General features: G+C 45.1%; 1 protein-coding gene across 3 annotated transcripts in view; it reads left to right on the forward strand.

Moving 5' to 3' along the window:
- Positions 1-14,869, forward strand: part of LOC1280008 (cyclic nucleotide-gated cation channel subunit A) — a 103,963-nt gene that overhangs the window by 77,399 nt on the left and 11,695 nt on the right. Inside the window, exons 2-8 of one of the 3 annotated variants that reach the window (XM_061654149.1) lie at positions 1,396-1,682; positions 4,660-4,908; positions 8,658-8,820; positions 13,399-13,667; positions 13,765-14,035; positions 14,469-14,587; positions 14,673-14,867. In XM_061654149.1, coding sequence (XP_061510133.1) covers positions 1,632-1,682; positions 4,660-4,908; positions 8,658-8,820; positions 13,399-13,667; positions 13,765-14,035; positions 14,469-14,587; positions 14,673-14,867 — 1,317 coding nt within the window. In that variant the 5' untranslated portion in view covers positions 1,396-1,631. Of the gene's footprint in view, positions 1-1,370; positions 1,683-4,659; positions 4,909-8,657; positions 8,821-13,398; positions 13,668-13,764; positions 14,036-14,468; positions 14,588-14,672; positions 14,868-14,869 lie in introns of all 3 variants that reach the window. The other 2 variants (XM_061654148.1, XM_061654147.1) reach the window with 2 other exon arrangements.

Here is a 14,869-nt window from a genome sequence, read left to right on the forward strand (position 1 = left end):
CCTGTTGCTTATGCTTCGATATCTGCTGCAACATTATTGATTCATTGAAGTCAAATTGTTCGTGGTAGAATTTTAATTGGCTGTAAGGTATGATAGGAGGTACTGTGCATTGTGTGCTGTTGTGTGCGGTGAATGGCATCGTTTCATCGTGTGTAACATGCTGGAATAGAATGGATATTACTAAGCTACATAAAGTTGGTTGAACGTTACATATCAGTTTAATGTAGCTAAATGTAGTTAACTTGTCTGATAGAAGTAGCAGTATAGTTGAAATTAACCACAACCCAGAATTTGATGTGCTATATGTCAGCTTACATGGTACAATTCTTATTGAAATAGCATGTTGAGCTTCAATGTACTACTATGCGCTGCTAACACTTTTATGATAGTATCTCTTCCCATATCTGTCAGTTCCTAAGACTAGACTTTTTAAAATAATTCTTCAAGAACTCTAGTCATATGGGGCTAACTAATCCTTTTAAATTGTCTTCTTTCAAACATTTCATTCATATCAAAACATTGTAGCGAACAGATTCAATGCTTATTTATTTCCTTTATTCAAATAACTCATATACATTGAAGCGTCAATGTTGCTTACACAAATTTATGCAACGGCTTTTGCAACAGGAAAGCAAACCAGCCTCAGTGTCTCAGCATCCGTTTACCACGGGCGACAAAAATCACTGTTCTGCCTGCTTGTTACCATGCACTTAGCGAAAGGCTTTCTCCGCTCGCGTATCGTCCGAATCGCACGCTACCTCATAATTGTAATGGTTTCGCTCAAACGACTGCTTAAAGTGGTCCTTCCGAAGAAGAGCACCATTTTCTGCACCGTTTGACGTCAGCCCGATTTATCGCGCGCTGCGCGTCTGTGCCTATTCGACGGCCAAAGCCACCAGGCTTCAATTGCCGGCCCCCGAAGGTCCGGAGAGCAAAGATTTTCTTGGTTTCTTTTGGTTGCTGGTGTAGTCGCTCGCTCCTGGAAATGAAAGTGATTTGGAATGCAAATGGAAGAAGGCATAATCACTGTATACGGGAATTAAGCGTACGGAAAGACGCTTGGCAAATGTTTGTTTTTTTTTTTGTCCTTTCGTTTCAAAGGAAACAGTTAGCTCTGGTTAGCCATTCGGCTCTGCTAGGCAAACGAGGGCAAATGAAAATATTTCAAGATAATTATCCAATTCGATGGCGTCGTGATAAAGGTTTTGGGGAAATGATGTAAATCCCGCCTAATGGAGCAGGCTTGGCGAGATTTGTAGCGTGGCATTGAAACGGCGTGCATAAATGTTTGTCTTTTTAAGATCGCTTTAAAGAGTAAGCAAGTGAAGTAGTTATTAAATCAGTGAATAATTATCTATTTCAAACAATAGTTACATTTTATGGTGTGTTTCATAGATGGGTGCAATATGAGGAAACAAAACTAGTCCGGAGAGCATTTCTCCCATTCGGTGAATTTTGTGTACATCAATTCACGAGGAACATTCACGCGTGTGCCTTAATTAGTTTTCCAATCAACGTAAAGCTAGCTTTATGGTGAGAGCTAAGGCTAAGCTTCTGGAACATCATCAACAGTACAAATAGCGCCGTGTACAGTGCCAAAAGCAGCGTGCTAGCAGAAATTCATCAACAAAATGGTACAACGAATTGACATATCTACCATCTCCGGAGGGGAGAAAATACTGGTATGTAATGGAAGATAGTTGCCGTTCTGTAAGGTGATGAAATATAAATCGATTAACATATTAATTCTCACAAATTTCTTCAGTAGCATCTATCCTTTCGAACTGAGCGAGGCGACATAAAATACATCTTACACAAAACACATTAATTCAGTCATCAAGTTTGAAAGGATGCGTACACGTTCATAGCTAAATAACACCCATACATACATACAAACATACATACAACCATACATTCATAACACATTTGTCTAGTGAAAGAAAACTTGCATGATGTAAGCACACCTACGGTTGAGTAAACAGCAGCTCATAGTTCACGGGAAGATCGTTAGCTTCCCGATCAAAGTTCATTGCCTTCCTTCCACGATTGTGGGTTTGGGGCATCCGATCAGGAAGGGCGCTCTCATCAACAAGCCACCCACCCACTCCAGCCTGCCCTTTTAACCAGAGCACCATTCCGGCGAAAGTTCGACCGTCGTCCCGATCGCACACTGTGCTGTGTATTCGGCTAATTAAAAGTTTACCGCACACTACGAACAACACTACGCGAAGCCCCCCGTTAATTGATTAAATGTACTCTTGAATAGGCAAGACACGGTTACGCTTAATGTGTCGATAAAGTGGGAGCGGCGGGAAATTAAGTAATTATGTCCGTTCGTAAGAACTTGTTAGATCCCTTTCTTTGTATGCATTAAAGAAATTGAGGCAAATTTTAAGATAATTGGAATTGGAGTTGCTGTGAAGAAGTATCGTAAAAGTATCACCATATCAATGATTTTCGGTGTTCAATATGCTTTAATTACTACCCAAAAGAGCTCTTCATCGTTGGCGTTTATTTTCTGGTGGGACTGTTAAGACATAAAACCGTGTAACAACGCAAATTAACAAATAGCTTCAAATGAGTCAAGAAATTGTTGGTCCCTCGGTTCACTTGCCTGGAGACGAGTCTCATTCCCATCGGTGAACAGTTAGCGAACGTAGCGTCTTCCTATTCACCGAACACTTCCCGCGCGGTGGGTTGAAACGTAATCAAACTTAATTGAGCGTGCCTAATCAGGTGGGTGCAATTAGGAATTACTCTATCGACGGGGACGCTTTTGCTGATCGGAGACGTTCCCTTTGGAATGGTCAATGGTTCGTGGGTGTGTAATAGCTGGAAGCGAGTAATTGCAATTTTGGCATCGATAAGAATATTAGTGAGTTGATATAATGATTTTTTATTGTAATGGAAAAGCACAAAAAACCTTTATAAAGGAGTATAAATTGAAAAAAACTGTCGGTATCTGCTTTTATATTCGGTGTAATAATCAAACTATGTTCCTAACTGGATCCTATTCAGGCTCATGTGTAAATCCTCGTGGATCGATGTCATATGTTTGACATACCGAACATTCCATTCACACATTCCTCCCAACGTCTTCATTCTCACGTTGAAGTACACGGTTAAGATGCAAAATTCCATCGAAACATCATCGACACGACACGACACCGAACTCAAGGTTGCCACGAATAGTAACAGCGTTGTGCGGTAATACCCGGCCGGAAGCGACACGTTCGATTTAAGGGTCATCGAAAAAAGTTTCCCCGCTCACGCTTCGGCATGACTCCCATCCTCGTTAACGTATTAACCCTTACCCGTGGCCATGGGTACAGGTGCCGTTTGCGCTTCGTGTGGTTTCGTGAAGTTCAAGACCAATTATTCCGAACACGTCTACCGGTGGGTGTACGAAGTTGTATGGTTAGGATAGAGGGAATGTGCGGGCGTCTTCTCTGTACACAGACACACACAAAAAAACCCCAAAGGAGAGCAAGGTGTAAAGGGTTTGGCATTGCAGGTTATATGTAAACCCTTGAGATAGAGATCCACCCCGAAGACACGTCCCATCAGTTGGCGTGCGTCGCACCAGTGTTGGTGATACTTTAAACAACGCGAGAATTCGCCGTCACGTACCAATATTACCGACACAATGCAACAGAAAACCGGGACTGTGGGACTGTAAGTGACCCTCACGGTGGCATGATTATGTCGATAATATTGCAGGGTTTTCTTTTTGGGACGCAGTAATGGACATAAAGTGATATGATGGATTATTTACGTTAAGAGTGGTACAGTGGGGACCGTTGAATCCGATTCGTTCCAAGAAATATTGCCACAAAAGCTGAAAATCTTGTTTCAGCTCTCAAAAGTCTTCATTGAGCGAATAGGCTGTTGAAGTTTCGTCTTGTTGGCGAAAGCCTGGCCATCATAAAAGCATTAGAAGCAGGCGATATGATTATTTAATGACATATCTATACAACAATTAGGGTTCCTTTCAAATAAGCTCAGTTCACAATTCGGGAAAACGATTCGGCTGTTAGGAATAATAAAATAAATGCCACAAAAGCCCACCTCACGATCCCAGAAGTCCTGAAGGGATTCTTTTGCACGCTGAACAGCAACATTCCATCAGTCGTGTGCCGGCCAACTAATGCTATGGTTCGATTTCGCTATCATGACTTATATTTTATTCAACGCACTCAAGTGAAAAGTCCGGTCCAAAGCACGAGGACGAAAATGGTAACAAAAGCCGCGCTAGCAAAAGCAAACGAATTTCAGTTTTTTATGAGTCAATTGCCAGCGGAAGTAGTGGCGGCTCATTGTTTGACGATAAATTCCATCAACGATCCACTTGCCCTCTATCTCCCTTTGACGTACACACACACACCGGTTATCTTGATAGAAGGCCCAATCGCGTGCCCGTTCTTGTTCATTTTCCTTTCCTTCGACTCGATTAAATAAATGCCTCCTTCTGCTGTTCCAGTAGCCAAACGCCAGGACAACGGCGAAAGTGTGATACGATCTAAACGAGCGAAAAGATGAACCATTTCCGTTTGCGTCCCATTACGTACCATTTGCTACTATGCACTTGCTATACACTGAATTTTCTTTCGTTCTCATTCTCTTTCATTTTTAATACGCTCCCTTTCGCCCCCAAACCAGGACCAACCATCGGCCGGCCGGCGGGGCAAGCTGTCGTCCTTGCGCCGTTCGCTGAACGCGCTCCGCTGTAGGATATCGAAACGAGGCCGCTCCAAGCCACCCGACCAATTTCTGGACAAATTCTCGGCCGCCTCCGCCACCTCCGACACCCGCCTGCATCAGGCCGGCTGCGTTGCGCCGCAGGCCGTCCCGTCCGACGGTGTCTGCAGCCGGCTGTCGGTCGATCCGTCCCTTCCGTCGCACTATCGGGTAAGTATGGGGGAGGTTTGGGGAGGGGATGCTGAGCGGGAAACGCTCTCGGGGAGGAGGTGGATGCTGTAGCGACTTTTTCCGACCGAGCGACGCGTGCAGTTTACCATTGTGTCGCCAATTGTGTGAGTTTAATTTTTATTTTTCCACTCCCATCAACACCGCCATAGCTCATTAGACGCGCTGAAACGGCAAGCGCTAGCAGCTTGATTGCTGTCGTTTCAATTAGAAGAAATCAAGGGTAATTGGTTTGCGAGTTCCCTCCGGTGCTGGCATGGCGGAGGGCGCGCAATGAAATGCCACCAACTGCTGGCCTTTTGTTTCATGGTGATGAAATATGAATGGGTTTTATGGGAAGGTTTTAGTAGCTAACATTTGATGAAATGGCATAATGTTTATTAAATTAAGGAAAGGTTTGTAATTATCAGCTGTTTATTAGGCTAAAAAGGTCCCTCAAAGATTTAGATAAAAAAAATCAACTTATTATTATTATTATTATCCATCCACGCTATTCTAGAGTAATGAGCTGTTTCAGATCTCTCAGATCAATAGAAATGAAGATACCAACCTTGAAGAAATGAACAAAACTGAAACAAAAACGTCGTCGAACTAAAAGCAAGCCGGTGGCAAATGATGTATCATAAACGATGCCCAAGCCCATGCTAAATGAGGGAAATTCTCGAAAAGCATTTATCTTGTGTGCTGTTTGCGTGTGTTTTACACACGGTTTGGCCTTAAGACGAAGGACCTTTGGAAGATCTTATTAATCTGGCCCATTCATTAGATGAGCTGCAACAAAAAAAGGAAACAGACATCACAAAAGACAAAAAATGATGCTCATTTTTCCTTCGAATGCAATTCCACCCAGTGCCCCAGTACCCTTCGGTTTACGGCTGTTAGTTTAACCCACCGTAAAGCCGAGAGGGCGGTAGAAATTGTACCGATTGCCGAACGCCAGCCCTTTCCAAAAAAACCTTCAAGCAATTCAGGGTTGTAGCGAACTCATTCGTAACTCCGTCGAAAGGCGTATGTTGTTCATCCTTATTCGTTGTCGTCTTTTGCTGGGTTTTGATCGACCGGAACACCTCTCCACCCGTTGGATGGACGTGTTGTTCCGCTGTTGTCTGTCAAGAGAAACCTGTGGCAACGAGGCGTAAAATCCCGATTTCCGGATTTCAGCACAATCAGATGAAACCTTCGTATCAATTTCATGCTTGCTTGAATGGCTTAGTAGAGCAACATTACCGGTGCGTGTCTCAGATGCTGAGCCTGCCATCTTATTGATCACGTTAACGTAAGCCTAAACAAGGGAGAAAATGAATGATCATAAGATGGTGTGAAGAGATGAGGCATGATGGTGTGAAAAAATGGAAAATTTTCTATCGTTCAATTACTGATGTGAGTACATTCTGTATCGACTAGATGATTTGGGCCGGTTACAAGGCCAAGCAACGGAATTTCAAGGCACTCACAAATATTTACCTATTCCAGAATCCATACCCATTCTGGATCTTAAGCTCAATTTTTATTGTTTCTGGAACTCCAATACTAATACCGGCGCTGAACTGATCCTTGCCTCATCCTGACACAGGAAACTGTCCTAAACATCATATCGGTTAAGTGATTGATTTCGACACCATAACTGTCCTGGAACATCTCCTAAACTTCTTACCGGCTCTGGAATCAATCCCCGTTCCTATGCCGTTTCTGGAACAGATCCTCACCCATTACCAGTCCTGAATCTTGCCCATATCAGTCGTGGAATGGATTCTGAACCTACACCAGATCTGAAACTGCTTCCGTTATTACTTCAGTCTAATATCTATACCTGGAACTGTCTCAGTCATTTGCAGATCTATCCCGATCTATGGACCGCATAGGTAACCAGTAACCATGCCGATCTAGTGACTAGTACCATTACTACCATTCCCAATGAACCATTCCCGGAAGCGTTGTAGACATTCAGTTGAATGTAATCATCCAAAAAGTCAGGAAGCAACAGAACTATGTGTTACCACTTGGAGAGTGCTCTAGAATCTGTAGTATCCAACAATAGACAAAAACAAAAGTATGGCACCCTTATGAAGGTGCTCTAGAAACTGTTTGTCATGTATGGTAGGTATTTCCAGAGCACCGGCATAGAACGCCACACGTTTATTTCATGTCAGCTATCGTATATGATAAATTCTAGAGCACTCCCTTAGTACCATGTGTATAGCAGGATAGCAGAATAGATGCAAGAAGTTTGGTCTACTCTCAAGAAAACACAACACAAAGCTCATAGTACAGCGCACATCCGAAGGAGTCTACTTCCTTAGAAGAAAAGAGTAGGCCAAAATGGTGTTATTCCTTCTTCTTCACCAGGTACTGATACAATTATCGTTATTATGATTACACTAATAAAGAAGATACCATTCCACCCAACAAAGATTTCGTAAGATCGCTGTAGGAAAAAATAAATTAATAAGACACTCCACGGACAAGGATCGTAGCAACCCGCGAAGTACACGTCCTCGACTTCTGATTGCCCATCGAGCATCGAATGAAGCGTTCAGTTTCCAGGCAAATGCGCAAAGGTCATTAAAGTTCCTCAGCACCGAGATCGTCCTTAACGTAGCAGTCGGGGGGACAGAAGTGTGAAGATGCCCTCGTTTTCGGAAAACATTAGCAAAATAGGAAATATTCTCGACCAAACTCATCGACATTGATGGCCGCTTGCTCGCTCGCCCGCTTGCCGTGGGTACCGTACTGTGTGGTGGTAAATAATGAGCGAGAATTAAGCACCCTTACCCCTCCCCAAGCTTAGTTTGCTTTGGCTCGGTCCGTAGGGTTTGGCTTGGTTTTGCGGTTTCCCGCCCGCTAACGAAACGTACCCGTCGCACGGGACGTGCGTTTCCCCCGCCTTGACTTACTCACTTGTTTGGCTGAAGTACACAAGAAGTCAAAACACGACCGTGTGGTGGTCCGCGTGGTTTTTGGTGTAGCAGCACTGTACTTTGCTTCATAGACACTGCTGGCTGGGAGAACACACCCCCTACTTTACGTAATAACGTTCATGCCCACACCACAGTCACACACAGACACACCGTGGTGGCATCTTCCAAATCCTTCGAAATGAAACATCAACGCGATGAGAAAAGCTGCGCTCGAACGTTTTTAGGCTGCTTAGGATGCTTTGAATATTGAACACTCCTCGAGAGCTTTGGAGAGGGACGCACTACGGTTGCTAAGGATACCGCGAAAGACAATCCAGACAGCGAATAAGGATTAATGGTAATGGCAGATGGAGCAGCAGCAGCACGGTGGCTCATCATGATTCGTCTTATTGATTAATCATGCCAGGCTTGTCGGGGTTTGATGCGAGTGAGTCAATATTATCCATTAAGTACATCGGACGTGCGTAGGTTGCGGAATGAGTTTTTGGCTGATCGAAGTTCATTAACCGTGCCGCGAAAATGGTCCGAGATCATAAAAAGGAAGCTATAAAACAAGTTCAATCAACGGGTTAACCCATATTTCGTCGCAGTTCGGTCGATATTATCCTGGAGATTGGAATTACTTTCAATCGAGTGGGATTACAAGAGTGCCAAGAAATTGCATGACTCCTAATCCTACTTCATTTGCAGAGCAAACGCTCATCAGGTTTGGAGACCATTATGATTGAAGCTTTATTTACATGTTTATTCAAAATCTCCAGTTTCAACTCTTAGTTCTATCTACTTATTCATCTTTTTTTTGTAATCTTCTAGTGGCTGTCTGTCGTTTCGTTGGCTGTACTGTACAATATCATATTTGTGATAGGACGAGCGGTCTTCTGGGAGCTAAACAAGCAAGCCTCCGTGCTTTGGTGGATCCTGGACTATCTGTGTGATTTCATCTACTTGACCGACACGCTGGTGCATTGTCATGAGGGTAAGTGCAATTTGTTATGCATGAATAACAATTTCGTGGACTAAGCTCCATGCTTTTGGAATGTCTTTATAAGCTTACAGCTCCGATAAACCGGTATTAAAATTAGTCACATCTCATCAGCACATAAACGTCGCTCCCAGGAGCCATGTGCCGCCTCTTTGACACTCCTAATAAACCTATAATGAGCGTAATCTCCCCCGATGATCGCTTTTGTTATGCGGCAAAATCGTGGCTAATGTTGGCACGCAAGCATCGTTTGCCCGAAAATCTCAAAACCTTACCACGCCCCGCCACTTATTCACGAGCTAAAAGCTGCAAGTCTTTTCGGCTCCATAAACAACAACATCGCACCACCGTTCACAAGCGTTCTCTGCATGCTGATGCTGCTGCGGGAAGACTTCTTTTTCGTGCGTTTTGAGAGCGAAAAGTTGTACAAACCACAATATCCCCCTCCCCGGGTGGGTGTGTGTGTGTGTGTTGGGTCACCAATCCGAAAAACGAAAGCGTACTTTCGTCTAGCAAGCATGGAATGGGCAAAGCATGGTATGGAGCCGACCAAGAATGTTCCCACTCGACCGCAGAATGTGGCATAACTCACAAATTATCTGTAATCTCGATGGATCTTGCTTTAATTACCGCAGCCGCATCATTTCGACCAGTACCAGTACACGTGTACGGGGGCGTTTGGGGGAAAAGTTCGGGAAACGCTTCTCGTTTGAAGAAGCTGCACAATCCCACCGGACTGTGGCTCGGATTCGAACGAAAGCAAAGTCACGGAAATGTCGCTTCGCTCGTTCGCCATGGTCGTCTAGAGGAGGCCGTTGACAATGCGCTACCGGAAGCACATTTCTGCCTTTTGGCCGCCGACTTCCGTTTCGTACTCCATCCTCCCATCATTAGACTTACGATCATGTGCCACCCAACCATCGGCGCGGGGTGCCCCTGAGGCACGGAAAAAGTTGCTTGCCTTTGAAAATTATACGAAAACTTCTCCCTTTTTGTGCAACCGAGCCAGAGCTTTTCCGATCGTCCCAAGACAATATGCGAGCAACTGCGGTGTCCGTTTTGTGCGGCCCAAACGCCCGATTGCTTCCTGCTTCCGATGCTTCCGACCATATCCGCCACGTGTTCTTGAAACGAGTTGGGACAAGCCGGGGCTGGCGGCTGGATTCAAGAATTTGTTGCTGAAGCTAGAAAATAGGTTAATCGATCGCCGGGCCAGATAATTTATTTCCTGCTGGCACACAATGTTCCCAGGAGGAGAAAAGAAAAGGCTGGTAGAAGACATTGGCTGGGTGACAGGGCGCTGACACACGAAGCCATGTCTCGCACACCCTCCCCAAGCTGCCAAGTCCAAGAAGGTCAGGCCGGGTTGGCCGGATTGGCTCGCGTTGCAGATCCACTGTGCGGAAGGATCCGACACTGGTTGGGCTTAAATGCAGGCAACTACTTGTACCCCGCACAGCCTCTTTCTGGGGTTGCGATGGTTTTGCAGCTCCAGCCCGAGAGGGTTTCTTCGAAGATTAGGAAAATGAGATTGAACTGGCCAAGTAGTGTGGCCAACAATGCCATCGGTTGGTTCCCGGAAAGCGATGCGCCCGTTGGCAATCGTTCTCTTGCTCTCTCTCTATCTCTCTCTCTGGTTTTCCATTCAGTTTCCGCAAAAAGGCAGTAGCAACGAGTGATTCATTAAATTGTGCCCCGGTCAGCTTGTAGAATTCGTGCAGCCCAGCTGGGCCGCCTTTCTTCGGGACCTTCCCATCACGAGCCTTGGGCAGAAGTGTGGTGTGTGTGGCGTGGGGCGATGTAGTGTGTAGTGATTTGTGGCGGTCGTCTTCCCGGGAAGGTCTTTTACTACTAGATTTGCCCGAACCGAACCCGAACATTTTGAACGGGCTGCTGGAAGTAAAAAACAAAAACTTTATCACAGTGCACACGATATGGGGAAGTTGGGGAAGGAGTGTTGTTTCAGCAGCTATCAGGACAGCTTCTACACCAAACATGGAAGCTTGCGGGTGCTTGTAATTGTTGTTTCCGATCGTTTTCACCGAATGGTTGCTGCTATCCTTGAAATGTGCTCGGTTTATTGGACATGCTTAGATGGGTTGAAGGACACTCTAGTGATGCCAATATTCCATATAACTTAACATACCACAATAGAGTAACTGGCAGTTCTGCGAAATACCAGACAGTAGTACAGATAATCTGTTTTTCTTTGTAAAATATCACATCAAGTTCAACATGTGACTTTGGTATGTTGCAATAACACTGCATCGTATTTCAAACTTTCATCTGAAAATGCAATTGTCAATGATAACTATTGAATTTACTCTTTTGCAAGTTGATACGGTTAGGTGGTCTTGCGATGTTTGTTTGTGCACTGATATTCCTAACCAAAATTATTCAATTGTTAGACTTCAAACTAAGACTAAGAAGCATGCCAACTAAAAATCATTCAAACAAGCTTAAGCAAGCCTTTTAATTAATTTTATACTTATACAACAAAAGGTGACATTACAGTGACCAGTTAAGTTTATGTCCAAGAAACCTCTTAAGTTCATGCGATTACCGTTATGATCGTTCTGATGAAATTGGCTGCCAATAACTGACTCATGCGGTTAGCATGAATTCTTATCCACACCGTCATCTCTCACGCAGGGCTGACATTACTGAAGATGGATCAAATAATAATGTTTAATATGTATAATATGTTTAATAGGTTTTGTCAAGTTTAGCTCACTTGAAATTGCTAGTGATATACTCATACGTTGATACAAAAGCACTTTGAACAAGTGTGATTAATTCCTGCCTCGCCGCCGTAATTCCTGGCTCGTACAGGTCACAGACGGAGTTAAAGACTCGCCAACAGGCAGAATATGGGGTCGTGAGCGTCAAAAAAGCTTGGGATTCAGCAATAGCAAGCTGTCAAAAATAGTGAGCCTACCTTAAGAACTGGTCGGAGAACTCGAAAAAGTAGCTAATTTACTATAAGAGTTTGGAAAATTTCATCCCATGTTCCTCTTATGTATATGTTTCAGTCTGGCCTTTTATTGTACATATCCTTATGAAAAGAAAACAAAAACTGATGCTAAAGAAATCAATGAAGAAGCACTAAACCATTTAATGATCACAACGTCACAATATTACCCTTCTTCCTACACAGTCTACCGATGCCATTCGAGACCATCGAACGACTTGAAAAAGGTCACCACACAACATCATCGATGACGCCGTCGCGCCGTTATGAAAAAGTCTCCAATTACATACACGCCAACACATATCCAACCACTTTTACTTCGGGAGATCGGGAGCTTTTTCTCCACAATTTTTTCTTCACCGGTTAGACGGAGCGTTCTTTTTTTTGCCTGCTATTTTGTTTGCCATCTCCGCTTCGACAGCAAACAACTCCACAGACCGGGCGATGGCCGGGCGATGTTGCTTACATCGAGCGAAATTAAAATACTACACGCAAGGGCGGCTTTTTCACGCTGCCTGCATGTAAGTGGGAAGCAAACAGGAAAATCAATCAATTTATGGCCGTGGCTCCCGTCAAACGTCAACCCATGCTCTGGCAAACCACCCGTCGTTGGTAGCGGCAGCATATGGAGCGCAGGCAGGCGCTTTGTGACGCACGAGATATATATTTTATTGATTATCCAATCGTCGAGTCGGAGGCCTGGGTTCCCTGCCCGCGGAACACGAGATCCCGAAACCCGTCTTTTGGGTCGGTTGGCGAAACGTTAACCCTACTTGTCCCCGGAATGTTGGGAACGCACAAGTGCCATAAAGCAACCCTCGTCCCGGGAAACACAGGGAACAACCACCGCACACACACACACGGCTTGCCTGTACGAGTGCCGTACCACATGAAACTGGAAATAAACCAAAAGTAAAACACAATCTGCCAAAATCTCGTCATTTCCCGGGCTGTGCTGTGGCGTCGTCTGAAATAGCATAAATCAAATCAACCTCGAAATTCAATTCATTCGCAAGGATTGCGAGTTGACGTGAAGGAAGCAACAATTGGTTGACTTGGAAGGCGCAGCGTTGCGTGGCGCTGGAGAACGGCGCGGAAGAATCCTTCTTCTATTGGGGATGGCACTTTTTTGGCCTTTGCATTTCTTTGGAACTACTACAGACGGAGGGGTTTTCGGGCACTGAACCTTTGCTTCTTTGATGATGAGAGCACTACCCAAGGCTCTGTTTAGCCTTTTGTTTCGACGCTAATTCAAATGAAATGGTGCAGCTATCCCGAGCGGCTGGAATTTGATGCCGAACTCGAGAGAATCTTTCCTTTGGGAGAGCACTAGAATATTTGATGGTGAAGGAAGCAATTACTCCAACATTTTCGGACTATCGCATTGTCTACTACTAACTTGACAACCAATCCTACTGTCGTGTAAATTCTAATCCAGAGCATTTAAAACGGCTCGCATCGTCAAAGCTACTGCTAGTGAAACAAAGAAAAAAAAGACCCCTAACGTTACACAGGAAGCAGATTGAATCCTTTTATTTGCTGGAATCTTGTTACTGTGCCCAGTCACTCAACTTCGTGCTTATCTTCTCTCCCAAAAACAGGATACTTGGAGCAGGGGCTGCTGGTGCGTGATGCGCCCAAGCTGCGGAAACACTACTTCTCCAAGCAGCGCTGGTGGCTCGACGTCGTCTCGATGCTGCCGACCGACCTCGCCTACATCTGGTGGGCGCCGAGTTCCTGCGCCGCCACCCGGCTGCCCTGTCCAATTATAGTTAGAATTAATAGGTTACTGCGTCTTCCAAGAATGTGGGAATGGTTCGATCGAACGGAAACGGCCACCGGCTACCCGAACGCCTTTAGGATATGTAAAGTAAGTGTGCAAGCCAGCACTCCCAATTAACCGTAGCTCTGGACTAGCTCAGTACAAACTCGCCGTTTTTTTTTTTTTTTTCATTACCGTCCCGCAGGTTGTTTTAGCTATTTTAGTACTCATCCACTGGAACGCGTGTCTGTACTTTGCCATCAGCTACGCGCTCGGCTTCAGCACCGACAACTGGGTGTACAACATCAACGGCCCCAAGAACCTGACACTGTCCCGGCAGTACATTTACAGCTTCTACTGGTCCACGCTCACGCTGACCACGATCGGCGAGACGCCGACGCCGGAAAACGATGCCGAGTATCTGTTTGTCGTGGCGGACTTTCTCGCGGGCGTGCTCATCTTTGCCACCATTGTCGGTAAGTTTGGTTGTAGGGGGTTAGATATTTTGGAGAGGGTTTTTTTTTTGGAATTAGTTAAAACATTTATTTAGAAAAGGTCTGCAAAATGCTACAATTTTAATCGTATATCAAAACTCTCACGCATTCTGAAATTCTTATTTAATCTGGCTTTAATTCAGAAATGCTAGCACATTATTTTGATCCATTGCCATACAGCTCTTGTGGATAGATACAACCTCCAAGTCCCATCTTCCCAGTAACAAATCCCTTTCGATTCGCTTTAAATCCACCAAAAGATTGATCACACCAGCCGTGTCAGTTGAGAACTGATCGTTCAAACGCAACATCTGTTTGTCAGTCCGCCAGTGTCGTCCCGTTGCGTGCTCGTGGGTGTGCTTCTACTCAACTTACAACTTTCTCTGCCACTCGCACTGTATGTTTTCACCCGCAGGAAACATCGGTTCGATGATATCCAACATGAACGTAACGCGAGTCGAGTTCCAAAACCGAATGGACGGTGTGAAGCAATACATGGCCTTTCGGAAGGTGGGCGGCGAGCTGGAGGCACGGGTAAGTCCAGCCAGTCCTTGTTCAGCCATCGATTTCGTGTTCTCTTCAAATCGTATTCGTGTGTTTTTGATGTCACACCGACCAGGTCATACGCTGGTTTGCCTACACCTGGGCGCAGAGCGGTGCGCTGGACGAGGAGCGCGTGCTGGCCGCACTGCCGGACAAGCTGAAGGCCGAGATTGCGATACGGGTACACATGGATACGCTGCGGCAGGTCCGCATCTTTCAGGACTGTGAGCCGGGCCTGCTGGAGGCGCTTGTGCTGAAGCTGAAGCTACAGGT

Source organism: Anopheles gambiae, chromosome 3, assembly GCF_943734735.2.
Source record: "Anopheles gambiae chromosome 3, idAnoGambNW_F1_1, whole genome shotgun sequence".
NCBI classification, from domain to species: Eukaryota; Metazoa; Arthropoda; class Insecta; order Diptera; family Culicidae; genus Anopheles; species Anopheles gambiae.